The sequence below is a fragment of the Rhipicephalus sanguineus genome, chromosome 2 (assembly GCF_013339695.2).
Source record: "Rhipicephalus sanguineus isolate Rsan-2018 chromosome 2, BIME_Rsan_1.4, whole genome shotgun sequence".
NCBI classification, from domain to species: Eukaryota; Metazoa; Arthropoda; class Arachnida; order Ixodida; family Ixodidae; genus Rhipicephalus; species Rhipicephalus sanguineus.
In genome coordinates this window covers 27814886-27827446 of record NC_051177.1, presented here as the reverse complement: position 1 = coordinate 27827446, position 12561 = coordinate 27814886, and the positions used below count along the sequence as shown (strand labels likewise).

The following is a 12561-nucleotide window of genomic DNA, read 5'->3' as shown; positions in this document are numbered from 1 at the left end:
GAAGTAAATGAAAAATAGCCTTGTAATAGTTACAGTGTTATGAATGCACATTTATAACGAATTTTCAGATACAGTAGAACCCCGCTGACACGTTTTTGAAGGGACCGTAGGAAATAAACGTAAGAGACGGGAAACGTAAGAGCCGAAAAACAGGAAAAACGGCAAAATATTTAGTGGTACAGAATTTTATTTCAATTCTTACGAGCAGCACGAAAATTGGCGCGCTCAGCCGCGATCTAGTCGATGGATAGAAACGCGGAGCTTAGGACGGCCTTATCCACAGAAATGTAATCAACGTATGTGATTTTTTTAACACCAACAGCTGTAGGCATGAAAGAACTAAGCACACGCAATCACGACCGGCGCGGCGAGTCCGACCGCGAACCGCACGTACGACCATGCGAGCTTTCAACCAGCTCGAACTCCTCCCGTTCTCCGACAAATAACGATGATGATGAGTCTACGCCAACGCGATGGCAGAAGTGAATGGCAATCTCGAAGGCCTTGCTTTCGCAAGCAATTATGTCATACACGCCATGTTTGTGCAATGCAAATCTCAGAGGCTATGCTTTTGTCAATAGTAAATGCCAATCTCGAAGGCCTTGCTTTCGCGAGCAGTTACGTCATAGACGCCATCTTTGCAATTTGAATCTCGAAGGCCATGCTTTTGTTTGCATCAATTGAAAGATTCTGTTGCTTGCGCCTCTCATGCGGCTAATATTACGGTCAAACGAGGCCAAGCTGCGTGAAAATGCACCATGGCCGCTCTCTTTGGTAGTCACTCGGTCGGCTCCGGGCGCACTTCGCGACGTATCATACGGGAACGGTCCGACAGTTACGACGTAACAGCGGGGTTCCCAATACATTGTATCCTATGGGAGCTATGCCGGCACCGGCGGAAAACGACGTAACAGCCGGGAAAACGCAGCAGTGAGGAACGTAACAGCGGGGTTCTACTGTATAACAAAGTTATTTTCTTGTAAGGTGTGACTTTGCTATAATGAGGTTATAGTTTATGTGCATAATGAATTTTCTGATATAACGAAGTTATTTTCGTGACAGATGCGATTTTGTTATAATGATGTCTGAGTGTAGCTTAATGAAGTTAAGCAGGTCTTAATCAAATACAAAGATGTGTTTACAGATTAAACTGCATGAGCATGTAACTGAAAGTTGAAGCAGAAATATTAGGAAATGGTAAGAAAAAAATACCCTAACATTGTGAAGCATCACTGACTCCATAAAGTGTACTGCACTGGGAAGGGAAAAAGAAATGCCACAGATAAACAGCATAACAGGCACTTCACACCTTCGTGCCATGCCAGCATCTATCGATTAACCAAAGTAGAAATAAAACTGCATTTCTCATGAGGCCACACAATTCGAATATTCAACACATATATGTAAGTGCCTGCTTTGTATCCATATAGAGGTATAGCACTAAAATGCTGCCAACAACTCTGACAAACCTGCGAGATGTGAAGGTCTGTTTCGTTTATCAGGGCTGGAAGCTCTTGCATGACTGTAGCCACCATATCTGGAGAGAGGTACACACCTGCAAGATAATCAATCAATCAAACAATGAACTTTATTTCCTTAGAAAAGGAGGACTAAAAGCTTGAGTAGCTTGACAGGGTACCGACCTTATTACAAATGGGCAAAACAGCAAGGTCATACACGAAGAGCACAAATAAATTGACAATTACTTAGCGTCAAGTAACACAAAATTATGTAACAAAGTGCTAAAGAATACAGAACCCATTTGTATAGTCATGAAATGGCATGAACATGAAAAGCAGTGATCGACAAGATAATGGAGGATTAATTTCCAAAATTGCACATCCAATCATTCCCTCTATCCTTCTTGTGGTTTAACAATCATGCAACAAAAAACAACATGGAACAAGAACGTTGTTGAACGCAGCTTAGAAGCATTTATGCGATCTTTTCATTGCCTATTCCTTGCAGAATCATTCGCATGTTTCATGAAGTGCAAGAAACTAAAACTAATTGACCAAAACATTTGATCTAACATTCCACTCTCCACAAACTCATGCAAACATAATGACATTAACTGGGAGCGCTGAAGACAAAGAAGCAAACTTACTGTAGTTTCGCACAAGCGTGTCTAGCAGCGTCAGTGATGCCAATTTCAGGGCCCGCTGATTCTTGCGGAGAAAAGTTGCCAAGGAGAGTACACATTCACACAACATGGGGCTGAGGTCTATGCGCAAGGGTGATCTGTGGGAAAAACATCAAGGCACCAATGAATCGGAGAGTACTCGTATTTGAGCACACAATGATTTTGCAAAGGCTTTCGCAACGAGAGCTTTTGTTTGAATTCAACATGGGGCCTTGTTTTAGAATTTATAATTTCCCATTTCAGTTTGTAGGGCTTCCAACAAAAAGCTAACTTGTAATGCCTCACGTTAACACGCCAAAGAAAATGCAATGACCATCTTGATGTAAAGCATTACCAGAGCCCAACTTGATCATCTCAAGTCATGGCTTTAAGTTTAAGACACACTTCTGAACACAGCTGTTAGAGCTCACAGTAAGATGATGTCATGAAACCTGAAACTGCCACATTTTCACACTCGCACAAATGCCACACAGATGCTGGCTCAGGAATGTAATTATAAAGAGATGACATGAGCAATTCAGATGTACTCAACAGAGCTTTAGAACACGTTCAAAACAGCAGAGCCACTTCTTACCCCGCAACCTTTGTAAGTGCTTTGACTGTCGTCAGCCGAGTGATCTCGTTACGAAGCCGATCCAGAAAAATGGGCAGGCACACCGCCAACTCAGCCAGGAGGCAATCACCCAGATGGCAAAGAATGTGGCCCCTGAAATAAACAATGTGTGCAGGTGCACAGGGCACCAATCACAACTTGTTAAAAACTATGGTACACTATGTGCTAAAATTGAAGTGAGTGCCTAACTTGTATTTGAGAGCTGCTTAGAACAAACATACAAAGGCTTGAAAATTAGACCTGCTTCGACAGACAGCTACACAATGTTCCATACTTGTGCCTCTTTCTCAACATAGAGGAAACGTAGCAATAAATTTTGCTTGAACACTTGTTTTTTCTGCACCCACTTGGGTAAGCTACTCCAAGGCAAGTTAGTAACAAGACATGCACCTCCTAATCATGTGCAACACTTTGCATAGGGTCAGAAGGCAGTTTTCAGTAGACTTCATAATATTATAAATCAGCACAAAGCTTTTGTCAATCTCAATAACCTATCCAAGATGTATGCTAGAAGACACCCTTAAACAAATGTAGGACAAGTTACTGTTTCACTTCCATTTGAGTTACAACACTAAAGGAAGGTAGTTTGGTCCTTTAATGAACCTTTTCAACGTGACCATAAAAACCACAACAAGTGGGAGAAACGTGATAATCTTCAAATCTACCAACCTGACTTTATCCACAGATAAAGTCAGGTTGGTAGATAAAGAGGTGACCGAGAAAAAGGAAAAAAAAAAGCGCTTCTGCAGCAGACGCGAAGCAAATCGCGATGCGAAGGGCGCGAGATAAAGTAAAAAGAAAGGTTAGCGGATAAAGCCGGCATCCCCCTCACCCCCAGCCTGTGGGTGGGGGAGGCGCAAGCTTTATCAGCAAAGAAAGCAACAAAAAGAGTAGGGAGATTTACAACGACCCCCAAGCCATTGCGTCCTTTTGTATTCTGCCCCGTTCTTTGGTTTCCCAGCTAGAATACAAAGGAGAACAGAAGAACAAAAAAGTAGAGTTGTGCGAAAAGCGAAATTTTTGGGTGCGAAACGAATTCAAATATTGAAGTGTGAGTGCGAATGAAATCGAATATTTTTCGAATATTTCTACAATATTTTTCGAATACTTCGAAGCAAAATTGCAGAAAAAAAAGTTAGAGAGGATTTCTAAGCATATTCTTATGAGATGGCAACATGAAAGTGCGTCTTTTCGCTAGGTTAATGAAGCACTGGCGGGGTGGTGTTTCATAGTTGTCTTATCAAGAATGAGGCAATGTAGAGGCTGCATACTGTTTATGTACATAATTTGGTACAACCAAAGTGTTGCCAACAACACTTAACACGTGATAGGCAAAGGTGCCATTTCCTCAGCCTCTCCTCCTCTTTCAACTGCTGTGGAAGCCCAACTGATGTGGCGGACAAGGGTCTGCTCCCTTCAAGTCTGGAGTTCCAAATCTGCCTCGTAGACGTCGATATATAAGAACATCTGAAATTTTGGATGCTAAAAAGCTTCGGCTTCCGACTTTTCGGACTTCCTGCCCAAATTTCAGGTCCAAAACAGCATTAATTGAGCCCCCAACTCCCTCCATGTTGGAACAAGCGTTTTCTTGAGTTAGTACATTTGCGACCGTAGGGGTGCTTGAAAGGCAGCTTTGCCGCAATACCGGGGTGTGATGACGTGAAGAATATTGAAAATCTAGGGACCACTTCCAATCGGACGTTGACCGTGTCTTAGCAAAGTTCCACCTTAACGGAGCTTGAAAGGCAGCTTTGCCGTAATACGAGAGTGTAATGAGGTGAAGCATATTGAAAATCTGAAGGGGTCACTTTCAATTTGACGTTGACTGTATTTGTCTTTGGGAAGTTCGAATAGTAAAATTCCAGCGCAAATCGAATCGGATAGCAAACACTATTCGAAAAATATTTGAAATTTCAAATATTTGCACACCCCTACAAACAGCTTGGGGTCCCTCTGCCATGGTCAGAGGGGCAAACGCAAGAGCAAACGAAAAGGGAGTGGAAAAAAAAAAACCAAAAGCGACAGAGGGAACAAAAATTGTTTGGGCATTAGAATCAAGTACAAAACCCAAACCACGAGTAAGGGGCATTGTCATCGCCATCACACAATGGCGGCCGAGCACATTTTCTGGTCAGTTTGTGAACCAACGCATAGGACCTGTCCGCGTTGTACCTATTCCCAGTGATGTGCAAACTGTGATGAGCCATTTTGATTATGGAAGTGCACGACAAAGGAAGGCTATTTTGCACACTGAATATAGCTGCCTCGTGTCTTTTTCGTGTGCGCAAAGCTTGTGACTGAGTAGCGCTATGGGATACCTTCAGCTGCCCTTCGATCAGCAAAAGTTACTACAGGCCGAAAACGGGAAACTATCCGGACCTCGAAGGAAGCCTTGCAGACTTTCTTAAAAGCAACTCAGCGTAAAATGACTTTTCAAGGCAACAGCACGCGACTGAGGTGTATCCAAAAGTGATCTTAGAGCCAGCAAAACAGGCTCACATAAAAAAAGGAACTGCCAAGGCATAAATTTTACATTATTTGAAGGAAAATTGTGCTTGCCTCTATTTTTTTTATTTTTTGTAATCGTCAACATAGGAGCATGCTACAGTTTTATCATTAAAATGTGGTAGCAATATCTTCATGAGAATTTTTATTTTTGACCCCGCGAAATTGGGTGCTCGTAAGATTAGTGTAAACTCTAGTACTTGAAAGCATAGTTTTCATCAAGCTGAGCCAAATAAATGTTTTTTCTTGTCTCGCCCCATTGTAAGTCTATTCCATTCAGTGTTTTCAAGTAACATACTTGGATGCACTTGGCATGTTAGCATGTATCTTCTTTGGTGGCACTTCTGATAAGCCGAACTCCTGATGAGACAAACAGATGACTGCGATCCCTTCGAGTTCCTCTTAACGGGAGTCTGCAGTAGTTTTTAAATGCTCCTTGGTGTTGCCATCGCGCGCTATCGCATGGTCATGCGCAGAGTGCCGAAATCTTTTCTGCACTTTGGCAAAAAAAAAAAAAGGGCTTTGTGGTGGGTACTTTAGGCAATACTTGTTATGGCACTGTCTTTATTTCTTTGTTGGTGGTGATGCAAATTTGTACTTGGAGGTTAATGCCTACTACTGCTTAGTGCGTAGTTATGCCTTGTTTCCGGCAAGCACGTATTAAGGGGGGACGTGGCTTTCGGTACCAACTTTCTTATTTCTTCATGGATTTTGATGAAAATTGGCACACTTATTTGAAATGTTGTTTTAATGCTACTGTAGAAATTTCATGAATATATCTTTACAACTTTTTGATTTACAATATATTTCACCTTCTGCTCTTGTTCCGAGTCTGACTCGCTTAAAAAATACGATAGGAAACTCGTTCAAAGTGCTATGCATTCTAAGATGTCTGATTGCGGGCGTGACATTCTTAGATTTTTTTATTTGCAACAAAATTTTTTTTAGTTTTCCTTTTTCATGAGGTGACTGCGCAACAGGCATCGAGGCTTTGTGCAACTCGTCAAATAGCTAATTATCAAAACGCCATACTGAAAAAGCAAGAATGTCACGCCCTGAACTGTGCTTCAAGGAATATAGAACAAAAAACGGAACTGAAATAGACCCAGCGGTCAGTGAGAAATCAGCGGAACAAGCGAAGCAGGAAGCAAGAAAAGTCGTTTTGAGAAAACGGCATTTAAAGTTGTACCAACAATATTACTTCATCAAAAGGCACTGGGGTCGTAATCTTTTGAGTCCTTCGTAATGTGCACTTTCTTGAGTGCCCTGTCTTTAGTTTGAGGTGCCTTGCTTCTCTAAAACACAAGAAGATTGTGATCTTTAAGGTGTTTTATAAGGTTGGACCTCCTGCACATGTGGCCTTTCATCGGTTGTGCCTTTGTTTTCTTTCTTTTTTCTTAAAATCCTTTTCTGATATACAAAGAACATGTAGCATGAATTTTAAAGGAAGTTATGAAGTGGTGTAATAGACATGACAAAAAACAAGATATTGTAATTCAAGTAGGTCATGTACTATGATGATTTGCCAGCTTTCTTGTATTCATGCTCTCATTAACATAATTAACAGTCTTGATTGCAATTGATCATTGAATCATTTTTATAGGATACTAAAAGCGGCTCTCATCATGGCAACCTATCACTTCCTCCTAAATAACAGGCAGTTAGGGCCAAGACATTGGTGGAATAGGAATTCCTTAGCAGTTTATTCAAGACGCGAACTGGGCAGATATGAATTCATCTCCCTGTTTCACTCGTCAAGCTAATTTGTAAACCTCGCCTGCGATGCGCTTCATCATTCACCCGGTCGCGGACACGGTTTTCTGCGAGGCTTTTATTTTTTCAGATGATTCATGAGCGCTTACGGCGATACCACGCACGGCCCCAAGCGCGCCTAAATTGCATCAACAGTGCTTTATTTCACCTCTAAGTGCTCGGCCGCATAGTCCGGGAAGTCAGCACGCGATGTGCTGGGTGGCGGCATTCGGTGACGATGCGCAATATGCCTAGGTGGGGCGACGAAAAATAGGCGCGCAACGTGTTTGGCCTCGCATTGCGGGACGCCGACGCGCGCCCGCTGCGCGACGAGCTTGGCCGTGGGGTCCGCCGCCGATGCGTAAAATCACCATCCGCTGTACCGAGAAGCCGGCGGGGGAAGTGCTTCGTTCCTTGCGAAGAAGCACACTGCCGCGAGTCCGCTAACGCGTTGCTCTTGCCCGCAAAGTTCGAGGTTCGTCTCGCGTGCCGACGCCGTGAGCGGAGTTAGGCCTAGTGACGACTCCGAGAAGTAGACGCGCCGGCCGCGGTGCCCGACGTTTCAAAGTTCGTAAGGCGTGGTCGCGAGTACAAAGAGTCGTCCTGCGATCATCTTCGTCACGACGTCCGAAGTGCGCATAAGCAGAACCTCCAACCACGGATCCGACGAGTCAACGCTAGAAAGTCGGTCCGAGACGCGCGTTTGCGATGTTCGCTACGAGTGCGGCCCGCCATCGTAATCCCACCGAGCTTCCGCTAGCAGCTCCAAACTAAAACGTAGTTCTTGTTCAAAGTTATCGTCGAGCCGTGAACACAGAGCGATAGCGAACACGCAACGAAGTAGCGCGACTTTCGACAGCCGTGAGCTCGAGACGCACGAGCTGCAGACGACGATCTCCCGGAGCGAGCATCGGACCAATGGCGAGGCGCGCTGGGGCAACATGGCGGACGCGGCCAATCGGAGGGTTCGAAACGACCTTCGAACATTTGCTTTTTGTGCGCTTGTTTTCGAAGGGAGGAGCCAGCTGCGGCGGGGAATTTGAAGACGGAGAAATGCGCTTTCCGATGAGCCCAAGATATCGGCGCCCGATGGCGTCGTTGCGGAGCTATGATTTTTTGAAAATCAGTGTTTTTTTGCGATTTCCCCAATAATTTTCGCCACCTCGGTAGGCGCAACAATTTTTTTATAGCACTTCTACGCGGTTTTTGGTGAAGATATTTTGGAATCGGATATAAAAAGGGCTACAGAAACTGAAAATGTGATTTTCAAAAAATCGATTTTTTTGCCATTTTTCGCGATACGAAAGCCGCGTCCCCCCTTAACAAGGTTTCACTGTATTCTGCAGCCCAGTTAGCCCACCAAGAAAAAAAAGATGTGCTCCACTTACATGCATGTGATGGCCCTTTCCTTGACCTCTTGGTCAATGTCGGCTGCCTTTAGCTTTGTCAGGGTACACTCGAAGATGTCTTTGACATAGGGCTCAAACCTAAAAGAGCTTTCCTGATCTTGAGATCAAGAAAAGAAAAAGACAAAAAGGTCAAGTGAGAATACGGCAATGCATAACACTTCGCATATTTCCTTCACATCTGTAACACAGCCATAACACACTGCACAGGTCTTCCAGAGATAAGAAGGTCAAGTTTTTATGCTTCTATGTTTATTTCTTTAAAAATATGAAAGGATGCAAGCAAGCAGAAAACAGCAGTTTACCCAACGGCCTGATGACCTTCACCAGCTGCTGAAGAACTAGCAAAGCTTCTGATGTTATCTTGTAAAAGCTGTCCCCGACAGCCACTATGATGGGCTGAAAAGACAGATGATGGCAAATTTGAATGAGACATCAAAGCAGCACTCGTCGGCTTGGTGCAGCTTCCAAAGTTGCTTCTGCATTGCACCACAGTGAAAGAGCACACTGCCTACAGAACCTTCCAAACTTTTTTAGTGCAGCTACTATGGACTGCCAAAGCAGACTCTTCTGTTTCAAAGCTGTATTATTCGATGCACAGAAGTAATATCACATTAGAAGCAAAAACAATGCGCAGTTTATAGTTGACATTGTAGTGGTAACAACGCTATTTGCCATTTCATCAGCAAAAGAGGGTGCCTACAATATGGCATTCTTGATAGGATTACAGTCAACGCCCGATTTTTCGGACTCCCTAGAGACTGCAGAATCGTCCGAAAAACCGGGCAGTCAAAAAAGAACTAATTCAAGTTTTTTTTGTGTGTGTTTTCTTTTTATTCCACTCAAGAGGTGAAAGTGCCACAGCCATGTCTGAAACAGCTTCAATGCCTGCCAGTACACTTATCAGGCATTTTGGCCCATGGCCATGCTCTCGTAGACACATTCGGTACCTGCCGCGAACCTCAGTTAACTGCGTACCAACAGCCAATTGCAAATTTGCATCGTGTGATGAGCACCGCCGATGCCAAGAAAGCACTAAAAAAACATGGCTGATCCCTCTGTCATAAGAATCGGTATAACACGAAAATGAAATGTGTCTTCACAGACGTAGTTGAGCGTTTGTTGTGCATTGTTTCAGCACAAGTGTAAAGGAATGAATGCTATAGCAACTAATTGTAATGTCACATGAAGAACGGCAAGCAGCTCGAAACTCGCAACGCACTGCTCAAGCAGAAAGGACGCACGTAAAGAACATACACACGATGAATGCGAACTAACAACTGTCACAGCTCGACAGTTACGGCGCGCTGCTCAGACACAAAGGAGTATGCACGAAGCGAACGCACAAGTATACACAGGATTAGCGTGAACTAACTGTCACAGTTGCAACTTACTTGTGTGTGAGCAGCGCGCTCCTTTTGCAAAGGCGGCTGCTGCAGTGAGCGAATTGACCTTTGCACTCTCTGGAATTTCAACGCAAACTTGCGGTGAGAGATGTACAAACCACCCCCCACCACGAGATAAGCACGCGCGCACGAGCGACCGCTCCCTGTGAAGGCGCGCGCGTATCGCAACGCATGGGGCGACGGCCTTAAAAGCACACCCTTCGAGCCCTTCGCGCCATGTCACTAGTGATAACGAAAACACGCTGAAGCGCCACCGATCTCTCAGTGCCACCAATGGTTAATGGTCTATATAAATAGCTCGCCGTTAGTACGCTGAAGAACGTGCTGTCTGTGGCTGAGTCGTTTCGTGCTGTGCAATGTGTAGCGACGGGTCGTAGGTTCGACTCCTGCCGACAGAACCTTTTCTTCTCGTTTTTTTTTTTTTTGCCATCTCTTAGTGTATATTTTACAACATCATATCCATGACGGAAATACATCAGTGGAGCCGTGATGGACCCTGGCACAAAACACTTTAAAAAATTACGGCTCTCTCATAGAGCGTTTAAAAACAATGACGCAGAACACAAAGGCTGTGGTGGAAGAGCAGACAACTCTTCTGGGTTTCCCCGATGCGCTACTGCGCAATAATAACTTGTGGCAGTGCCGCGAGAGCGTCCAAATTTTCAAACATGTCCGAAAAATCAGCGGTAGACTGTACACCACCCACACATGTATAGATAAAGCCAGAAGCCCTGCAACACTTTTTAAGAATGGTCACAAAATGTTGCTGATAATAGCCGAGGCATCTGAGAGCATGTGAGTCAAATGTCACAGCGCAGCAAGCGACCTCTAATTTACAATTAATTTTCAGTCAGCTAGAAATCACTCCTCTTCTCTCTTCCAAAGATTCCATAATCCAAAATGACCGCATCCTAAACACGAAGTCCACGACCAGTGGCTGACTTGAGCATTGTGAGCTGCATGGTTACCGGAACCACCGCGAAATGCCGCAACGTGTCCGCACGGGCACTCACCATCACATTGAAAGTATGCCGCGCATTCAAAGAAGAAGAAAAAAAAAAGGGAAAGAAAGTGCTGAAGGTCACGAGAAATGCTGACGAATGGACGAAGCTTCTTGCCCCCTTTGTCATCCCCTTCTGTGTATCTTCTGAGCAGGCTCACTGGTAAGAACGGAGAGCGTGCCAAAACACCCCGTAACTCCGCTTGTACTTGACAGATTCTCAAAATTTTCACTGCAGTCATTTCGCGGGGAAATAAACTTCTTTAATGAAGTCATTCGACAATTACTTGGAAAAGTGTTGCAGGGCCACTTTAAGGGGAGACGCGGGTCGAAAAGTCGCGGTTTTCCGAAAAAAATCTGGGTTTTTTTTTTCGGCTGTATTGTCATCCTTGGACTATAATCTTTTATTTCTGAAAATATCAAGCTCAAATTCGCACGAGAAATTATCTAAAAAGGCTTCCAAGTGAGAAGCGGTGACGCGAGAAATGCGCAAAAGTCGCGAAAAAATGGTGTAGTTTGCGTCCTTCTGTTGCGAAAATGACGCGGTGCCCGCCATTTGCAATCCTGCCCGCATGCAGCGTAAAGCTGTCTTCTCCACAATACACCAGGGGTTAGTCTCGTATCTTCACGCAGAATAAAAAAAAAAACGAGAAAAACAACGCGTACGTCTAGCGTTTTGAATTTCGCAGCACGCAGCGCGAGGCCGCCATTGGACGGCGGCGCGCTCCACCCTCTCCTCCCTCCCATCTCCCCGGCAAAAGAACGAAGCCTCAAACGCCGCGACTGAGTTGTTCTGCTGTATTTTCGTGCCATGGCAAGCCCTAAAAAGCGCAGTTCTGATGTTCGAAAGTTCAGGACTCGCCACAAGTATCGAGGGAAAACGGCATCGGACGCTTCCCAAAGCAACAGCGATGGTCGATGCCCCCGACGCTCCGATATCGGATAGGCCTAACGCCGACACCGAACCCCGCGACAGTGGTTGTGAAATTGACGCTGCGGTGGAATTTATCAGTGCATCCCAAAAGAAGATTGGATTCTTTGAGAGTGAGCCTAGACTTGTAGGTGCTCCTACTGTCAACACGATGCTTTGCGAAATCGGCGCGCTCACGGCACTTGTGGCAGGTTCGGCATGCCACCCTTGCCGCGAACGGAAGCTCGGCGTCCGAGAGGCGGCTGGAAAGCGCAGACTTTCGACATTCCTCGAACTGTGTTGTGAAAATTCCAATTGCCCCGAGTCTACACTTTCGTCCACGCACACGTGGAGGCGGATTGTGGCCCAATTTGATGTAAATAGTGTTTTTTCTGATAAATGCCAACGTTTCAAACTTTCAAACTTGTTTTTCTCATTTTCATTTTTTTCGACAATTTCACGTTTTGCGGGCAGCCTTTTATAAACTTATATCTATTGTATAGTAACGAAACTTGGCACACGTATTCTTCAAGACATGTAGAATGCAAATATCTACAGTAAAACCTCGGTAATTTGTACTCGGTTAATTGGGAATCCCGGATAATTTGTATTATTTGCGCGGTCCCAAATTTTTACATGTAAATTTAACCGGATAATTGGTGCGGCCAGTCTGCGACTTCCCGGTTAATTGGCACACTTGGCCGCGACTTCCAAGATATGCAAAGGGTGTTGCGAATCTCGGAGGCTGTAACTAAAACATGCATTTTTTTTTTTTTTTGATGTACGGATCTCGAAGGCCATGTTTTTTTTTACCGGAAATACGTCG

General features: G+C 44.5%; 1 protein-coding gene across 1 annotated transcript in view; it reads right to left on the bottom strand.

The window, feature by feature from the left end:
- LOC119382607 (cullin-associated NEDD8-dissociated protein 1) overlaps nucleotides 1–12561 on the bottom strand; it is a 59513-nt gene that overhangs the window by 23096 nt on the left and 23856 nt on the right. The window contains exons 12-16 of the mRNA XM_037650386.2: nucleotides 8725–8818; nucleotides 8402–8519; nucleotides 2718–2849; nucleotides 2108–2241; nucleotides 1470–1555 (exon numbers count right to left, since the gene is read on the bottom strand). Of these exons, the coding sequence (XP_037506314.1) occupies nucleotides 1470–1555; nucleotides 2108–2241; nucleotides 2718–2849; nucleotides 8402–8519; nucleotides 8725–8818 (564 nt within the window). The remainder of the gene's footprint in view (nucleotides 1–1469; nucleotides 1556–2107; nucleotides 2242–2717; nucleotides 2850–8401; nucleotides 8520–8724; nucleotides 8819–12561) is intronic.